Source organism: Pteronotus mesoamericanus, unplaced genomic scaffold (genome assembly GCF_021234165.1).
Source record: "Pteronotus mesoamericanus isolate MK-2021 breed Mesoamerican mustached bat unplaced genomic scaffold, CSHL_Meso_final contig_192, whole genome shotgun sequence".
In the NCBI taxonomy this organism is placed as follows: Eukaryota; Metazoa; Chordata; class Mammalia; order Chiroptera; family Mormoopidae; genus Pteronotus; species Pteronotus mesoamericanus.
The window spans coordinates 3,583,681-3,602,531 of NW_026555082.1; the positions used below are offsets into that span (position 1 = coordinate 3,583,681).

At 67.4% G+C, this 18,851-nt stretch overlaps 2 protein-coding genes across 2 annotated transcripts; both read left to right on the forward strand.

The window, feature by feature from the left end:
- The first annotated feature begins 967 nt into the window (after positions 1-967).
- TEDC1 (tubulin epsilon and delta complex 1) lies at positions 968-7,540 on the forward strand. Its single transcript, XM_054567696.1, has 7 exons — positions 968-1,108; positions 1,194-1,272; positions 1,653-1,855; positions 2,219-2,374; positions 5,581-5,667; positions 5,981-6,163; positions 7,229-7,540. Exons 1-7 carry the CDS (start codon positions 968-970, stop codon positions 7,538-7,540), a joined length of 1,161 nt encoding a protein of 386 aa, XP_054423671.1.
- A 10,029-nt stretch (positions 7,541-17,569) lies between these two features.
- Positions 17,570-18,526, forward strand: TMEM121 (transmembrane protein 121). The gene has a single exon (XM_054567697.1). The coding sequence runs from the start codon at positions 17,570-17,572 to the stop codon at positions 18,524-18,526; it is 957 nt and encodes a 318-aa protein (XP_054423672.1).
- The last annotated feature ends 325 nt before the right edge of the window (positions 18,527-18,851 follow it).

Sequence of the window (18,851 nt, forward strand, 5' to 3'; positions counted from 1 at the left end):
CAGACAAGCTTCTTCCCCGTCTGAGCTGCATCCATGCAGCGGCACGGCACGTGTCAGCGGAGGGTGGCGGCTGCTGACCACTGCCCCCTGGGGGAGGCTTACTGATGGGCCCGCAGCCTGGTTTCGTTTCAGTCTGTCCTGAACAAAGCCGTTGTGCACTTCCGTGTGTGTGAACACAGCTCTCATACGTTCAGGACCGGCATTGTGGGGTTAACCTCTGCCTAACTCTCAAAGAGCCTCCCAACCGCTTTCCATCTGTTCCTTCAAAGACTGTGTCTTCAATGGTGGGACGGAGAGACTGAGGGTGCAGGACAGAGGGAGGCTGGGCGGGCTGGCCGGACAGAGAATGCACGGGGCCGGGAAGTCTGTACATGTAGGTTTTGGTGGGGAGAGTCGCTGGCCTCCCCGGAGGGGTCTCTCGCCCACGCGCGGCGTGGCTGAACTGTCCAGGGCCGTCCCCGGGGTCCTGGCGGTGGCCCCCGCGTGCCAGTCCTGGTGCGCGCTGCGGGATCCGGCCACCCCCTGGCGGCCAGGCTGGAGAGGTAGTCGCGGAAGCGGAGGGTGGCGCGCGGGGGCGGCGGTGCCCCTTTGTGCGACCCTCCCGGCCGCAGGGCCTCACGAGCGCGGGAGCAGACTCGGGCAGGGGCTCGGCTAATGTTTGGTGCAGCGGGTAGGGCGCTGATTCGTGGGGTCCGTGGGGTCCAGTGTTATCGCAGTTGGTCAGCACACGGCGGATTCCCGGAGCTCTTACCGCCGATTGGTCCCCGACAGGCCGGAAGTGCCTCCGCAGCGGACAGGACGGACTGCGCTCTCTCGCCAGAGGCACCGCTCATTGGGCCGGGGCGAGGGGCGTGGCCCGGTTCGCGCTGAGAGAGCGCGGGCGCTGCAGTGGAGGCATCGGCGCGGGAATTGGACGCTGGGACACGCTGGCGGTGCCGCGCGATCGAGCGAGGCGGGTGCCGGCTGCATGGGGCGGCGGCGGCGCCGGGTGGACCGGGCAGACGCCGCTGCGGCCTTGCCCGCGGCCATCGCCGCGCTGAGTCGGACGCTGCCCGCTGGGCCCAGCCCCGAGACCTTCCGCCGCGCCAAGTTCGACCGTCCGGAGGCGGTGAGGCGCGCAGGGCAGCCAGGCCCACTGGGGCCCCGCAGGGAGGCAGCGGGGCCTGCTGACCGCCTCCCTCTTGTACCCGCAGGCCCCCGCCCTCTGGCAGCTGCTCTTCCGCGTGCTCTCGCAGCTGCGAGCTGGCGGCGCCACGGCCTCCCCAGCCCTGGGTAAGCCCCGCCCACACACTAGCTTTTGGCCCCGCCCTCTCTGGTGACCCCTTGCCCTCCCTAAAGCCCGCCTCGGAGGATCTGGCTGCGCCCACCCCTTTTGTAAGCCCGCCCCCTAGGACCTGCTTCCCGGGGTCAGTTCCCGTAGGCTCTGGCCTCGCGCCAAGGCAAGCCCCGCCCACCAGCCCCCTGCCTCTAGTAAGTACCCGCCCCCGCAGGCTCTAGTCCTTCCCACCTCGTAAGCCCCGCTCCCACCCGTCATTCCGGTGAAGCCCCAACCACCCCCAGGGCCTCTGTGGGAGTCGCGGCGAGGCCCCGTTGGGGTCCGGGTGCTGTCACTCCCCATAGGGGGCCCCCTGAGCTGGCCCTCTCACCCGCAGAGGCCCAAGCCCGTTGGGTGAAGTCGGAGCTGCTCTCCCAGGGCTACCCGCGGCGGGGGCTCGCTCAGCTCCCCGAGGACGGCTCCCAGGGCAGCCGCGAGCTGCTCCTGGCTCTGTCCTGGCTGCTGGCCCGCGAGCCCCTGCCCGAGCGGCTGCTGGCCCAGACCCGCGTGCGGCTGGGCGACGAGATGCCTGTGTGCGAGGTGGGTGTGCGGCAGGGGTGCGCCGCTCCCAACCAGGCGGAGGCCTTGGGCGCGGCCCGCCCGACCCGGGAGGACAGGTCTGGGCCACGCTCAGGACGGCCCCGTGGGGGCCAGCGTTGTTGCCTGGCAGCCCCAGGGAAGGCACGGAGGCCGGGCCCCCACTGGCCTCCCTGCCTTGACTCCCTAGGCCTCCTGCTCTCCCTGCCCGTCCTTTGGGGCGAAGCGGGGTGAGCCTGCAGCTCTGGTCCCAACTCTTCTCCTGGTGCCCTGGGGACCCCCAGGCCCCCTCTCTCAGGGGCCTGCTTTCCCTTTTCGGGTCTCTGTGGCGGGTGGGAGCAAGGTCTGACCCCGCTCCCCCTCCAGTGTGAGGCCCTGGCCAGCCCTGGCCTGCCCGTGCCGCGCGCCGAAGCAGATGGCCCTGTGGATGTCCGCTACCTGCAGTGGCTGATGGGGAAGCTGCGGCTCCGGTGGCGAAACCTGGTGGCCAGTCAGCAGGAGCAGTGCGCCCTCCTGGGCAAGGTAGTGCCGCTCGGGGCTCTCCGCCCACCTCCCGGCGGTCCGGCAGGGCCCCGTGTGGGCTGCTGCCTCGGCCTCCGGCTGGACACAGGCCGCCCAGGCCTGGCTGGGGACTGACGGGGGGCCACTGCCCTGGGGTGGCGAGGGGCCTGGGCCCAGCGCTCCAGGTGGTCCAGGAGGGGCGAGGGCAGGTAGAACCGGGCCCCGCCTGTGGGCTGGGCCTTTCCATCCCCAGACGTCCCCACAGGCCTCAGGGTCCGCGTCACCCAGCACTGGAACGGGCCCCAGGCCCCGAGGGAGCTGATGTCTGGGCGCCTCCTCTCCCCGCACCCAGGGTGCGGGCTGGCAGGCGGTGGGCAGCTCCCTCGCGTCCTGAGGGCTGGTTGGACTCAGCTGGTGGGCACAGGTGCCCCCGCAGGCCCAGTGCAAGGTCCGGGCTAAGAGGCGCTGGGCAGGTGGCCTGGGGTTCCCTCCGGCCCAGGGCTCCCTGGGGCTGCGACCCCTCCAGCCTGTACTCCACCTGCAGCTGAGGGTCTTGTGCTCAGCTGGCCTTTCCTGGAACTCCTCATTGCTCTTTCCTGGCCTCAGCTCCTGCTGCTCGGGACGCGCCACCTGGGAGCCTGCAGGCCCCACCTGGCTGGGGTGCCCTCCCTGCCCCCCAGGCCCAGATGGGTCTCTCTGTATCTCACTGCCGGCCCTACTGGACGGCCGAGCCTGTCCGTGGGCTGTTTCTCGCACCGGACGGCCCCGGCACTTGATGAGCGGAGGGAGAAGGATGCAGGGTGCCCCTCTCGCCCCCCCGCCGTGCCCCCGGAGCCAGGTGGGCAGGGAGCCCCCAGGGGAACCGCCAGGGCCTTCCGGCTGGCTCTGGGCTGGTCCCCGTGGGCCGAGGACGGTCCCTCCCTGGACGACCTTGGCCCACCTGCCTCCTCGCCTGCGGGGCGGCCCTGCAGGCCCCTGCTGAGCCTGGCTCTGCGCTGCCTGTTTCAGATCCACTTGTACACTCGAGGCTGCCACAGTGACCGCAGCCTGGGCCACCTGTCTGTGGCCGAAACGGAGCTGCTCAGGCACCCTGAGAGCGGCCGGCAGGTGAGGGCTGGTTGGCTGAGGTAGGAGGGGCGGGGGAGGACCTGGGCTGGAGCCGTTCCTGTTGGCCAGGCCCCATGCCTTGCCGGCATGGGGACAGGCACCCGTCCTGGGGCCTCCCCGGTCCCCAGACCACTCAGCACCTCAGGGACGCAGCCCGGACGCGGTGAGGTGGCCGGCACAGGCCCGGCCGAGGAGGGTGCTGGGATGAAGGAGGGACACTGCCGTGTCCCGGCTGGTAGTGCTGGCACCGCAAGCTCGTGCAGGTGTCACCTGCTGATGGGGACCCCTGCCCAGCAGCCCCCGCTCTGCTGGGCCCAGGGCGGGTGTCCCTCAGGGCTGGGCCCTGGCCTGTCCAGAGTGTGAGGCTGGCACTGCCCGTCCTCGGGGCGCTGCTGGGGCTGGTGCGGCCCCCGCTTCTGAGCCCAGCAGGTCCCAGCCCCCGAGCCGTGTGTCGCAGGGGCCTGCCTGCCTTCGCAGGGTCAGGTGCCCGGGCAGGGGCGCCTGCCGAGCCTGTGTCCCTGGCTGACACCTCTCTGGCCCCACCTGGGCAGGGAAAGGCTGAGCTGGGCCCTGGAGGTGTGGAGGCAGCACTGGGGTGTCTGAGGTGCTCTGGGCGCTGTCCCCTTCTAAGGTCAACTCCGTGAGGGCCTGGCTCGCTGTCCAGTCTCCAGTTTAGGGCAGAGCAGAGGCTGCGCCGGCTGCGGCCTGGTGCTGCCCGGCCCCTGGTCCCTGGGGCGTGGGAGGGTCAGGTGTGGGAGGCCAGGTCGGCGGAGGCCATGGCCAGCTTCCTCCACGGCTTCTGGACGGGGAGCTGGTGGGAGCCTGGACCAGCTCCATGCAGGACCTGAGGCGTCGGGAACGCCCCGCGGCTGCTGTGCGAGCCCCCAGGGGTGCTGCAGAGGGGCTGGGCCGTGCCTTTTCCTCCTGGTCTGGGCCTCCGCCCTGTCCCCACCCTCGGAGGGAGGAGACTGTTGCCTCCCCGCCCAGTCGTGCTCGTCCCCCCTTTCCCGTGGCCGTTCTTGGCCTGCAAGTGTGCACGCACACGTGCGCGTGTACCTGAGGCGTGAGCGTGTGGGCCGTACGCCTGGCCTGTCCCAGGCCTCCCTGGCTGGGGGCCCCCAGGCCGCAGGCTGTTCTCACTGCAGGCCGCCTGCCTTCTGCCGCAGCGGTGGACTAGGCTGGGTCCGCGGTCTGCTAGTCACGGCCACCGCCGTGCGGCCCCCTGACCAGATCCCAGCTGCAGCAGGCGGACCCCTGGCTGCCTGGCCAGCGTTCTGGGTTTTCTCTGGGGCCAGGGACAGGGCGGGCTTGGGGGCAGAGCAGGGGGCCCCCCCTGACTAGGGGAGACCCTGGGTCGCTGGTGTGGTGTAGGGCGGACGCACGGGCCCACAGGGCTGCTGCCACGTCCTGGATGTTCGTCCCGGCCCCGGAACACGCTCCTGGGTTCCCGGATGGCCCCGGACCTCTGCCCTCCTGAAGGAGCTGTGCCCGTGGCCGGCGCCTGGCCACATGTTCAGAGAGCATCCGGCCTGGAGGGGTCCCGGAGGCGGGGACTGACGGCCCCTCCCCAGCTCGGGGTGGGCCCTGCCACGGGCCCCTCTGAGGGCGGGCTCCGCAGGGGCTGGCTGTGCGGAGTGTGTGGTGGGCAGTCAGCCAGCTCTGGCCACCTGGGCACTCATGCAGGGTCCACGGGTGTGGGGCCCTCGGGGCGCAGGGTCCTTGGGCACCAGCTGTGTGTGCCGGGCAGGGGGCTGCAGGGCTGTGGTGGCTCGGGGGAGGGGGGGCTCCGCCATCACTCCCCCACTGGGCACTGCACAGCCTCTGCCCTGGCTCGGGGTTCCCTCCCCGTCAGTGAGGGATGTGGGAGAGGCCCCCGTCGGGGCACCGGCTGACCGCTGACCCTGAGGGGCTTGCAGTTGGGCTGGTGTGGAGGCCGCAGGCGTGCTTGGAGGCCTGCTCGGGCGTGGGGGTGGGGCTGCCCTGAGGCGCAGGGACAGGGCGGGGCCCGTGCCAGGCACAGGCCAGAGGGAGGGGTGCTGCGTGCTGGGTGGGTCCCCCGCACCGGGGCCTGAAGGGCCTGTGGAGCTCTGGCTCAGCCCGGTGTCTGGTTTGTGTGGCAGCTGCTCCGGAGGCTGGAGAGCGAGAACGCCCGTCTGGAGGCCGCGCGGGAGTGGCGCAGCCGGGAGGCCGTCTTCTGGCAGTGGATGGTCAGCACACTCGGCCCCTCCCCCCCCTCCCCCTGCCTGGCCCACAGCAGCCCGAGGCCACACACCAGCCTGGCCAGAAGCCAGCTTTGCACCCAGCTTGGAGTCTGGGGGCTCCTTCCAAATGTCCAGTGGTCCCCGACCCGGCTGCCAGTTCCTGGGCAGTCTCAGGGGCCTGCAGACTGGCCTCCGGCCTGCCTGGGCGATGCCAGCTGTCCAGCTTGCTGTGCGACCTAGGCCTCATCCCCCCGGCTGGGAGCTGGGCTGTGCGTGTGGCGCTGAGGCCTGTGCCGCCCTCACTCAGGTCTCTCTGCAGGACACGGTCCTGGGCGCCTGCCCCCCCGACGCCTCGCAGCCCGCGTTTCTGCCTGGGCCCCACGAGTTTGGGGCTGAGGAGTTGGAGCGGGAGCTGCAGGTTCTGCAGGAGGAGCTGCGGGCGGCGGTGGAGGCCCGGCGGGTGTCCCTTGAGAGCAAGGTGAGGGCGCCGAGCTGCGGGCTTGTGTTCAGAGACCGCTGGCGGGGCACACGCATGAACCCGAGTGTGGGCAGGCTCCAGCGGAGAAGCGGGTGCAGGGGATGGCCCCTACCCCAGCCGTGCGGAGCCCCTCGACGCCCCTCATCCCCCCGGTTCCCGTCTGTGTGGCCCATCTCACTGGCGGGTGGGCAGGGGGGGCCGAGCCCCCGGTTCCCTGGCTTCCTCCCCTGAAGCATCTTTGCCTGTGGGCGCAGTTTTCCCTGTAAAGCCTTCAGCCGGCCCCGGAGAGCACAGGGCCTCCCGGGGGCCTACGGCCGCCCGGCGGTCTCCTTGCTGGTCCCCTACGCCCCAGCGCAGCGGTGACAGCCGATGTCTGCAGGGGTTTTGTACAGGGAATGAGCCTGGCACTCAGCATGGCCCAGGCCCCTCCATGCTTCCTTGTTGGGGACCCCTGTGGTGCAGGGTCAGGGCGGTTCCCTGGGAACGTGGGTGAGGCAGCTTCTCACACCAGCCCCCGCTGGGCCACAGGTGTCCTCAGCAGGCTGTGTCCTCAGTCCAGTGTCCTTCGGGTCAGCCCCGCCCCACGCTTCCCCTCCTGGATTTGGCGGTGGGTGGTGGGCTTACCCTGGAGTGGCTGGGGCAGTTGAGGGTGGGTGTCCCAGGGGTGGGTGTTCTGGGGTCTGAGCTCTGGGTTCTGAATGGGCCCCGAGGGACTTGCCCCTAGACTGCCACCCTGGTGAGCAAGGTGGGCCTGCAGCAGGTGGCCCCGAGGGCTTTGTGGGGCGGCTAGGCTGTGACCCTGCCCCTGGGGACCCATGGCCGCTGCTCAGGGTTCAAGGGCTTGGTGAGGGTGGAGCCAAGCCTGGAGGGGCCGGGCCTTGGAGCTGGTGCAGGGTGGGCCTCTGCTCCCTGGGGGCTGGGGACCTGGGCTGGAAGTCCCTCTCAGGCTGCGCCGGGGCTGTGGGGCCGTCGGGGACCAGTGTCAGGGTTGAGCGAGGGCTGAGGGGACCTGAAGCCAGTGGCCTGGGCTGGATGCGGCAGCACCTGGCTCCCAGCTCACCGCCTTCCCCGCTGCAGGTTGGAGGCCAGGGCCCGGAGTGGAGCACCGCCCGGCGGGCCGCCCAGGAAGCCGTGGGTCAGGAGCTGGCGGCCCTGCGGCAGGCCTGCGAGCGAGGCGGGGGCCGGGCCCAGCCCCACGGGCCCCACCGGCTGGTGAGGACAGAGCCAGGGGTGCTGGCAGGCCCGGGCCTGCGTGCTGCCGAGGCGATTGGGGCCCTGCGGAGCCGGGAGGCCTGCCTGGAGGAGGCGCTGCGCCAGCTACAGGCCCAGTGTCGCCAGCAGCTGGCCAGGCTGGCGGGAGCCCTGCCCGGCCTCATCTGGATCCCGCCGCCCAGACGCTGAAGACACTTCTTGTGACCTGGCCTGGCCTCAAAGGGGCAGATTCCACACTCGGCAGCCACAGGATCGACAGAGAAGCAGGATCCCAGCCTCTGGGCCCTGGGGCCAGCCCCGCTTTGGACAGAGCTCGGCCCTGGGCCAGCAGCAGCAGGGCCGCACCGGCGGTGCCCCTTCCGGAGGTCATGACATGTCCAGTGAAGGCCGTGGGCCTTCAGGGTCCAGAAAAGACTCAGAAGTAAATGCGGGGGCCACCCTGTGGGGCCAGGCTGCTGGCAGGCCCCCTGCCATCCTTTCGGGGCTCTGCCGGGGCCGGGAGCGTGAGGAGGGAGAGCCGGGCAGTGCCTCCGAGGCCGGGCTGGGCCAGGGGAGCCGGGCTGTGGCAGGGACAGCCATGGCCTGCAGCGCAGGCTGGTGTCAGCCCGGGGAGTGGGCACTGCCCTGGACACCCCTACGCCCCTCAGCCTGGCTGGCCTGTGCCACCTGGGCGGGGCCTGCGCTGGGTGAGGCCTGGGGCCCTTGGAGCTGTGGGAGGGGGTTGCGAGGAGAGAGGCCGCCATGGACAGAGGGGGCTTTGTCCCCGAGGCTACTTGGCGAGCAGGGCTTGGCCCTGACAAAGAGCCATCTGTGTGCAGGGGATGTGCCCTCAGCTGCTGCCACAACATCCCCCAGGAGGCACAGGAGGCCTGGGCCCTGTCCCCTCTCCGGGCCCCCTCTTCCCAGGACCATCGAGTCCTGACGCCCAGCCTGCTGCTGGGCAGGCGGAGGGGCTGGTGGGAGGGCTGCCTCCTGCAGCCACCACTGGCTTGGGCCTGAGGCCGCCCCCAGCCCCTGGGCCTCCTGCCCACCCCGCTCCTGCCTGAGTAGTCTCTCCTTGGCCTCCCTGTGTACCCTCGACCTTGTCCGCATGGGGCCAGCCCCCAGAGAGTCCCTGGGCCTGCACCCGCTGTCCTGGCGCCTCTCCGTCCACCCCCCTCAGCACCCTCACCCCAGCTCCCTGAGGTCCCGTCACTCCCTGCCGGCTCCAGCTGTGGCCCTGACCCTCCACCTGCGCCCTCTGGATGTGTGAGGTCACTTCGGGACTCCCCGCAGCCGTTCCCCTGCTGGCCCTGGGTCGTCCTGGCTGCCTCGTGTGGACGGCCATTGGCCAGGACGGCCACTGGCCCCAGTGACCTCCATTGTTAGGGGCCTAAATGAATAAATGGAGCCGTCCCTTCTGAAACTGATCTGTAGCCATTACACTCTGGGTCGCCCTCGTGTCTGTGACTTCGTCCTCTGACCCGAGAGGCCCCGCCGAGGGCAGCGGCCCTGCGGCGCAGGCATGTCCTGAGGTCGCAGTGGCGGGGAGCGGGGCTGCGGCCACCAGCGACGAGGGGTCCACGCTGACGTCAGGCGCGGCCAAGTAGCAGGGCCTCCGTGCCCACGGAGGCTGCCGTCTGATTCCCTGGCCCCTCTGCTGCCCCCAGCCCCAGGCAGCCTCAGTCCCCTGCTGCAGGGGACGCGGCCGTGCCCAGGCCTGACACTGAGGACCACCCCGGCCCAGGGCACCGCCATGGCCAGTGGGGGGGGGGGGCCTGTCTGCACGGGCGTGGCCTGTGAGTGCTGCAGCAGGGGACCCACGGGGACAGGCTCTGCGGGAGAGGGGACACCGCTCTGAGGAGTGGCTTGCTAATTAGAGCCCCCACGTCGGAGGCTCTGCTCTTTCTAGACTGCAAAGGACACGGGGGCCAGCCCGCGTGGAGAGTTTGTCTGTGGCGCTTGTAACTGGCAAGGGTTGGTGCAGAGCCCCGGCTGGCGGGGCTCAGGGGACGGAGCGCCGGCCTGCGAACCCAAAGGGCTCCCGTTCGGTCCCCAGCCGGGGCACGTGGGTTGCCAGCACAGCTCCAGGTGGGCGCGCGCAAGGGGCCACCAGTGGACGCTTCCCACATCAACGTTTCCCTCCCTCCCCCGCTCCCCACTCTAAGAATAAAGAAAGCAGAGGACACGGAACTGTCATTGTGCAGAGCAAACCACAGGGCAGGCACCTCTGTGAGGAGGAAACAGGAAGTCAGATAACTCGAGTCCTACGGGTCTCCGCACCATCGGAAGCCGTGCATGGGTGCAGGGCACGGCCTGGGGAGCCAGGCGCAGGCCCCTGGCAGCGTCCGCCCCCCGCTCCCAGAGCCCCTCATCCGCCCGTCCGCACCTCTGTCCCCTTACACACAAAGCCCCCCCTGCCCCCAGTCCCGCGCTCTGTCCCCACGCACCTGATTCCTCCAGGGTCACACAGGGTCTGCCCCCCTGTGTCTGCTGGTTCCACGCAGCATGACACCCTCCAGGCCCGTCGGAGGGCCCTTCCGTGGCGTGTGCGTGGGCCACTGGGTTACTCGTTCCCCCGTCGCAGGTGGGGTTCTGGGCGTGTCTCAGCTGTGGTGACTGCAGCGGCGCGTGTATTCCTCTTAGTCTGGTTTTATAGATCTTTTGACATGATGGAGACAACTGTGCGGCCCCCTGGGACCCTGGCATGTGGGGGGCAGGGGACCAGGCAGTGCACTCAGCGCCCCTGCCACTGCGTGTCTCTGGGTCTGGGGTCTTGGTGGCCGGCGCCCCCTAACGCGGAGGCTCCTGCCCTCCTGCGCACAGGTTGCGGCCGCTTGGCACATTTTCACAGTGGCCCTTGTGCAGAAGAAATGCCTAACAGTTAAGGCTATTAGGGCTAAATGACTTGGTAGCACTTCAGAAAAAAGAAAAGTATCACAAACTTTGAAAAAACCCTAATTCTGAAAGAGCTGTACATACTTACTCATGGCGTCTCCAGCCCTGTTGGGCTCTGCGCCCCTTTGCTAAGCCGGCCCAGCTCAGACACAGCCACCTGACTCCCCGAGGCTGGGTGGCCGATGCCTGGCGTTGACCAGGCCGCTTATCACAGCGACCGCGGTGACAGCGGCTTTGCTGTGGGACCTGGCACTGAATGCCTGACCTCAGTCAGACGTTCACAGGTCGCCTGGCACATTGCGCTCTCCTGTGTCTCCCTCAAAAGCCCAAGGTGCCGTGCAGGGCCCAGGAGCTCCCTGCGGCGCCCTGGGGAGTCTGGGCCCGCAGCCAGGGGACCGTGGCTGGAGCTGCTGAGTGTGCATGTCCCGCTGTCACGTTTTACAGCTCCGCCCTCGAAGCTGCGTGCACAGCCGGGCGCTGCTCTGTCCGGCGGACAGTGTCCCACATCTGTCGCGTCTACCTGTCCATCTCCCACACGTGGCCCCTCGGCGGCCCCCCCACTCTCAGCGGCCCCCGAAGACCTTGCTCTCGGGCCTGTGGGCGCAGGGCGTCGGGACGTCCACGCAGGAGCAGGCCGACGGCACCTGCCAGGCTCCGGGCGGCCAGCTGCCGAGTCGCGGCCGTGCCCCTCCCTCTCGGTCCAGCAGCTTTCGCAGGCGTGCAGAGCACCCGCGCGTCTGTGCGTTTGCCTCGCTTGTGGGCTTCCCCTCGTGAGCTGCCTGGCCACGTCCTTTCACCGCTCAGGGACGGCGGTTTTTAGAGAACTGCTCTGTGGGGACTCTGGGGAGTCAAGATATGAATCTCTTCGCTGGTTTTGCACGTTACAAACATCTCCCGTTCTGTCATCTGCTTAAAAATGTGCTTGTGGTTTCCCTTGTTGAAGAGAAATTTACATTTTAATTTAGTTCACCGTTTTTCCGTGTCTTGGTTCTTACCATGAACATTTTCTTCCTTTTCTTAAAACACGGGACGCGTCACGAATGTGTGTCGTCCTTGCACAGGGGCCGCGTCGGTCTGCGTGCTGTTCCGGTCTTGCTGTCTGTCGCCACAGCGGCCGCCCCTAGTAACGTCATTCTGAGGATGTGCCTCCCTCTCGGGGGCTTGCGGCCCTGCGTTTCCTGCAACGTCGGGCCCCGTCCGTCCGGGCGCCACCTCTGTGGGTGGCGTCCGGTGGCTCGGCCTTCAGGACGCTGGCGCCTCCGCACCGCGAGGCTGCGCGTGATCAGACTGCGGGTCCCCCCCGGGGCCCTTCTCCTAGTCACTTGGGGGCAGCTGTCGGATTCCACTGAGGCCTTTTCAGCATCCATTAGTATAATTGTGTGTGCCGTTTAATCTTAATGTGAAGAACGGTATTTACTGATTTAACATTTTTTTTCATTAAAAATAATTGCAAACAAACCGGCAGAAGTTCCCACAGCCCCCAGCTTCCCCGGTCGACATTCGTGTTTCGTCCCCTCCCCGTCACCCGTGACATGTATGTCCATGCGATGCACGCGCGGCAAGGGTCCGTGCAGATTCACACACGCGTGTTCTATGCCAGCTGACAATAAGCTGCTGCCAGGATGCCTGTCACCCTAACCCTCGGAGTGTCCCCGAAGTGGCAGGCCTCCTGGGGAGTCCTCAGCTGCGTCTCCCAAGTCCGGAGAGCGCCCCCCGTAGGATGTCCCCGCGCCACCCACGGACGCCCTGCCCAAGCCCCCACGGTCCTGAGCAGAGGCTCCGCGCGGTCCGCGGTCCGGCCGCGGCGCGCGTGCGCACTCGGTGTCCCCTCCCCTCAGTCTCGCCCCTTCTGACTCGCACGACCTCTTTGTAGGAGTCCCTCCGCGGCGCTCCCTCGCGGGGGCTAGTACCGAAGTGACGCTGTGCCACGGGTCGGGGTGCCCCGTTAACTGAACTGTGTGCCGCGCCCGCTGAGCAGCAGGCGCTTGTGGGGGAGGGGCAGGCCATGCTGTGCGGCAAACCGCCCCTCGGCCTGCGGGCGACACCCACTCACGGTGGCGGCTGGCCCATCCTCCTTCCAGATGCAGTGACATCGCGCAGCCCTCCCTTCGCCCGTTTATACCACCTGGGCCCGGGGGTTCCTGTCCCTAAAGGGCTGTCGCCGTGACGCTGCGCTGGTCCGGCCGTGTCCCGCGGAGCCCCTGGACGCGCCCGTCGGAGCCGCGGGATGCTCGTGGCTCGTCCCGTGGCTCCGACGGGACTTCTCTGCCCCAGGCCCCACGCGGCCACTTCTCCGAGGAGTCGTGGGGAACACGGGGACGAGGGTCTGGGCACACAGACGTTCCCTCTCCCGCCCGGGCCTGGGTGCCTGGCGGGGCGGAGCTGGCTCCTCCACTTCAGCCTGTCCCTCGACTTGTTCCGCTCCAAACCTCCGGTCTGACCGTGCTGGGGGGCTGCTGAAGGCTCAGCCCCAAACACAGGGCAGGAAGGAAGGACGCGGCAAGGAGAGGAGACAAGGGTCCTCAGGGTCTGTTCCCAGGGTTTTGATAAACATATTCTGTGTTGTGTCTGTTGTCCAACGTGTGATGTACAAACACTGCCTCCCAGTCTGTAACGTGCCTTTTCACTCTCTCAGAGCGAGGTTTGCACTGTGATGTCCCAGGGCTGCAACTGGTCCGTGTGGGTTGTGCTCGGGTGTCATGGGGAAACCTGTTTTGTTTTGCCCGGCCACAGGTCATGAAGATTTTCTTTCATATTTTCTTCTAAAAGTTTTATAGTTTTACGTTTAGATTTATGGTATATTTTGTGTTAATCTTTGTAAAAGACACAAGGTTTAGATAGGAGTCTTTTGTTTTTGTGGGCCTTTTTTTTTTTGCATGTGGATGTTTAATTGGTGAAGATACTATTTTCTCACTGTGAAATCGCCTTTACACCTCAGGTGAAAGTAATCGGCTGCACTGAACAAACCAGGAACAGAAGGGAAGTTCCTCCACCTGTTGAATCTCCCGGGCTCCACGGCTCACGTCATGCTCGGGGGTGAAAGACAGAAGCGGCCCCCAAGACCAGGAGCCGGGCAGGGGTGCCGCTCTCTCCACTCCTGTTCGACGCTGTGCTGGAGGCTCTGGGCAGGGTGACCAGGCAAGAAATAGGAACAAATAGGAAGAAGCAGAACTACCTCCATTTGCAGATGACATGGTCTTGTATGAGGAAAACTGTGAGGCATCCACAAAAAGAATTAGGACTAATAAATGAGCTCAGTATGGTTGCAGGATACAAATCAATGTGCAAAATTCCATTGCATTTGTATACACTGGCAATCCAAGAAAGAAGTCAAGAAAAACAATTGCATTTATAACAGCATCAAAAAAGAATACTTAGGAATAAACTTAACAGAAGTAGGGCAAAACTTGTGATCTGAAAATTACAAAATATTGTGAAAAAATTAACAAAGACCCAAATAAATGGAATGACATCTTATTTCATCACCAAACTGATCTATCGATTGAATGCATTCCCTCTCAAAATCCCAGACAGCTTTTTACAAACTGACACATTTCTTACAAAAATTCATGTAGAAATGCAAGGGATCCAGAATAGCTAAACCAATCTCAAAACAAGAACACAGATGCAGGGTGCACATGTCCCAATGTGAAAATTTGCCACAAGACGGCAGGGACCCGGGCGGCGTGGCGTGCGCAGGAGAGAAGACACACACTCCAGGGGAACAGAACTGATCATCTAGGACACCCTCACGTTCCGGTCAATTGATATTTTAATGTAAAGTTACTGGGGTGAGGTTGGTTAACAGGATCATACGGGTTGCAAGCGCACTTTTCAGGGATACGTCACCCGTATATCGCGTTGTGTGCCCATCCCCCAAAGTCCAATCACCTTCCACCACCACATACTCGGGCCCCTTTACCCTTCGCTGCCCTGCCGCCTCCCTCCGGCCACCACCAGCTGCTGCCTGTGTCCAGGCGTTTCAGTTCTACATCCCACATGTGTGTGAGATCCCGTGGTCCTCCGCTTTTCCGGACCGACTTCTCCCGCTCAGCACGGTGTTCTCAGGGCCCCTCCACGCCGCTGCGGTGGTTCCCTGTCTCGGGCTGAGCAGGCCCCACTGTGCGCAGCACTGCAGCTGCTTTCTCCAGTCACCTGCGGAAGGGCACGTGGGTTGTCTCCAGGTCTTGGCCACCGTCAACTGATTTTTGACAAGACAACTCAATGGGGAAAAAACAGTCTTTCCAACCAATAGTGCTGGGGCAGGAGGGTGCAGAAGAACAGATCAGGCCCTGGGTTAGCACCCTGGGGCTGCTGGGTCCCAGTGTGGCTCCTAGGGGCGGGGCGGGGGGGCCCGCGGCTCTGAAGGAGAGCGGGCTGCAGGCCCCTCCCAGCTCGGGGCGCCGGCCGGCCTGGGCCTCTGGGGTTGCAGCCCGGCTCTGACCTCTGCCTCCGGCCCCCCGCCACCTCCCCTGTGTCCGCAGGCCTCTCTCCTTTGGAGGAGAGCAGCCACTGTGCTCCATGTTGTCGGCTGAGCTTGATGATCTGCAAATGCTCTACAACTGATCCTTGGACGCCGATCCGTTTGCACGTGGATTTTAAAAACTCTTCATTTATGTGAACCCCTGCACTTAAAACCTGCAGTTTTCAACGATCAACTATTTCCAAATAAGGACCCACGCACACAAGGTACAGGTACGGGGCGGGGGGGGCGGGTAGGACGGCAGCACGTCTTCTTTGGGACGATCATTCAACCCAGAGCAGGTCCCTCCCTTACAACATGCTTCAAATTTAACTCAGAATGGATCACAGACATAAACATGCAACCTAACTGGGCGCCTCTGGTTCTGTTCCCACGAGTCACACCGAGGTCCCATGGGCCACGCGCAGATAGCCAGCGGTCAGCCTGGCCCCCACATCAGGGTCAGTTCCAGGGGCAGGAACAAGGCCCCGCAGGCCTGCTGTGTGGGCAAGGGGGTCACCAGGTGGGCCGCCTGGGCGGGGTTTGCTGCGGAATTTCAGGACCCATTGGGACTGAAGCGCCGGGGCAGGCTTCCCGGCTGTGGGTGAGGAAGGGCAGAGAGATTTCCCGGGCCCGGCGCCCCAGTGACAGCCTCGTCGCTGCTGCCACTGCGCAGTGCTGTTGCCGTGGCAACCGGCGCCGGACCCCAACCCCGGGAGCGGCTGGGCGCGTGGGGCGCGGGGCGGGGCCTCGGGCGGGGCGCGGGGGTGCAGCGCCGGGGACCAGCCAAGCAGCGCGCCCTCGGCCGGGCAGAGGCTCGGCGGGCCCGCGGGGCGCGGCATCTTGCGGGCGGCGGGTAGGCTCAAGCCGGGCGGTCGGTTGCGTCTGCAGAGCTGGGCGGGAGCCGGGTCTGTTGCTCCCATTGCCGGACGCAGGGGCGGTGGGACGCAGGCGGCGCTCAGGAGTGAGGCCTGGACGGAGGAGCGGAGGCGCAGCCCGAGGGGAGCGGCCCAGCCCCCTCCCCGCCCTCTGTCCGGTGGGGGCTGGCGGCGGGGGGTGGAGGGCGGCGGCCCTTGCTCCTCCTTCTCGTGGGCACGGAGGGTGGTTCTGGGTGGGGGCCCGACCGCGGGGCTGGCGGGCGGTGAGGAGCCCAAGGCCGCAGAGTCGTGAGTTCCGGGCGGAGGGCGCGCGGGGGACACGGCGGCACCAGACCGCCAGGGAGGAAGGGCCCGGCCGGCTGGAAAGGCTGGTCAGGTCCCGCTCGGCTTTGGGGGCAGGGGCCCGGGCTCGCTCTGTGCGCTCGCGTGGGGATGGGGTTCCGCGCCCCGCGTTGAGAGGCGGCAGCGAGGGCGCGGGGAAGTGGGTGCCGGGGAAGGGGCTAGCTGTGCCGCGGCTCTCTGGCTCTTTGGCCCGGTGGAGCTGGGGGGAGGAAATTCCTAGGCCGCCGCTGCAGCCAGAGGAGTCCGGTGTGTGCGTGTGGGGCTCCGTGGGACCAGCGTGCCCACCCACTGGGGGTGGGAACAGGGTGGGCGTGCGTGCGGGGAGCAGGAACTCATGAGCTGTGGAGGCAGGGGCACCCGTTGACGCCAGGCGTCTGAGCTCAGAGTGGTCGGCGTCCTGTGTGGCCGCCCTGACCCCCGGGGGGGGGGACCCCCTTCCTGGTCAGTGGGGGCTGCCTTGTCATCGGGAGCAGGCCAAGCACTTGCTCCAGAGTCATGGGTGACATTAAATTTCATGTCCTTGTCTAGACAGGCCGGTAAACAGCCCTGGGGCCGGGGTGCTGTGGCGGGGAGCGAAGAGGTGAGGGGCCTGGCTGCAAGCGGCTTCTGGGGGGGGGGTGAGGGTGTGCGAGCCTCCCTCTCCCCTGCCGAGGGCCTGCCCAGGTGTGGGCCCCTCAGCCTGGTGTGTCTCCCCAACCAGCACAGGCAGCCACGACGACTGGCGCCAGCAGTGAGAGGGGCTCGGGGCTGCGCACCCAAAGGGGATCCAGGTGGGCACAGCCGCGGGCGGCTTCCAGAGCCCTACATGGAGGTGCAGGGGGCGGCGGGCTTCCCAGGGAGCAGGCTGTGCTGGCCAGGTGCAGGGGCGGGCGCGGCAGGGGATGCAGCCAGGGCGCCAGCCTCCCAAGGCTACGGGAGCCACGGTGGGAGCAAGGCAGAGGGCTGTCCGCGTGCCTATGGAGGGTGGACGCGCGGGGAGACCGAGCCGCAGGACAGGGAGAAGCCTGTGGGGCGGTATCCTCAGGACTCGGACCGCTCAGTCCTGGATCAGAAAACCCGGGTCTTAGGATGGGGCCCGGGCCTCCGCCGGCCTCCCGCGCTCCTCCGGGGCGCAGAACTGGTGGCGCTGGCCCGCGTCCCCGCCTAGCGCGGCGCCGGTAGGGAGGGAGGACCCCCGAATCCCCGCGGCAACGGCCTCGGGCGTGGGGCACAGGCCGTGAGAGCGGGAGGGATGGCGGAGTGGGCACAGCAGGGAGGAACCACCGGGTCCGGGGATGAGCGGCGGAGAAGCCACTTCCGTTGCGCTTCTCTCTCGGAGGCGGCCGGCCTGCCTCGGCCTCAGGTGGGGCTGCAGCGCCCCCTGGAGGCCCCGCTGCCGCTCCCTGTCCGGGGCGCGCATTGGCGCGTGCGTGCGACCCAGCGCACCGGTCGGGGGCGGGGGCGGGCACCCGGGCGCCCCGGCACCCCCACTGCTTCCTGACTTTGTCTTCTCTGGTCTCCCCAGGTTCTGAGCTATCGGGCCAGGAGTGGTGGCACCCTCGGGGCGGCTGGACGGGTCTCACTGCGCCATGTCCGCGGGCTGAGCGCCACTGCAGCCGGGCCTCGTCCCGCCTCGCGTGGGGGCCACGCGCCGCCAGGCCAGGGTCCCGGCGGCCCACCATGGTGTTGCCGCCCCCGGACCGGCGCCACGTGTGCCTGACCACGCTGGTGATCATGGGCAGCATGGCGGTCATGGACGCCTACCTGGTGGAGCAGAACCAGGGGCCGCGCAAGATCGGCGTGTGCATCATCGTGCTGGTGGGCGACGTGTGCTTCCTGCTGGTGCTGCGCTACGTGGCCGTGTGGGTGGGCGCCGAGGTGCGGACAGCCAAGCGCGGCTACGCCATGATCCTCTGGTTCCTCTACATCTTCGTGCTGGAGATCAAGCTCTACTTCATCTTCCAGAACTACAAGGCTGCGCGGCGTGGTGCGGCCGACCCGGTGGCGCGCAAGGCGCTGACGCTGCTGCTGTCGGTCTGCGTGCCCGGCCTCTTCCTGCTGCTCGTCGCGCTCGACCGCATGGAGTACGTGCGCACCTTCCGCAAGCGCGAGGACCTGCGCGGCCGCCTCTTCTGGGTGGCGCTGGACCTGCTGGACCTGCTGGACATGCAGGCCAACCTGTGGGAGCCGCCGCGCACGGGGCTGCCGCTGTGGGCCGAGGGCCTCACCTTCTTCTACTGCTACATGCTGCTGCTGGTGCTGCCGTGTGTGGCGCTCAGCGAGGTCAGCATGCAGGGCGAGCACATCGCACCGCAGAAGATGATGCTCTACCCGGTGCTCAGCCTCGCTACCGTGAACGTGGTGGCCGTGCTGGCGCGCGCCGCCAACATGGCGCTCTTCCGGGACAGCCGCGTCTCGGCCATCTTCGTCGGCAAGAACGTGGTGGCGCTGGCCACCAAGGCCTGCACCTTCCTCGAGTACCGCCGCCAGGTGCGCGACTTCCCGCCGCCCGCGCTCGCCCTGGAGCTGCAGCCGCCGCCCTCGCAGCGCAACTCGATGCCGCCGCCCCCGCCGCTGCATGGCCCTCCAGGCCGCCCCCGCGGGCCCTCGCCCACGCGCGATGCACTGGACACGTGACAGGGTCCCTGCCGCCCCGCGACGCCCACGGGCGCGCAGACGCCGGCTGATGGGATGGGGCGTGCGGTTTGCATGGGATGGGGTGGGGGCGGGCTCCCCCGGGCCAGGTGCCAGAGTGCCGGCCTGCAGCTGCTGCTTCATCTCAGGGACCCCTCGGGCTGCTGACCTCCATCTCGCGCGTCCCCTGGCCCCGGAGCAGGGCGGTGTGTGCGAGTGGAGGGCCCCCCAGCCTCCCCCCACCGGCCCCGGCCTCCTGGGGCCTGGGTGGGAAGGAAGGACAGAGGGGAGCGAGGTCTGGTCCTTCGGGGTCCCTCCGTGGCGGCCT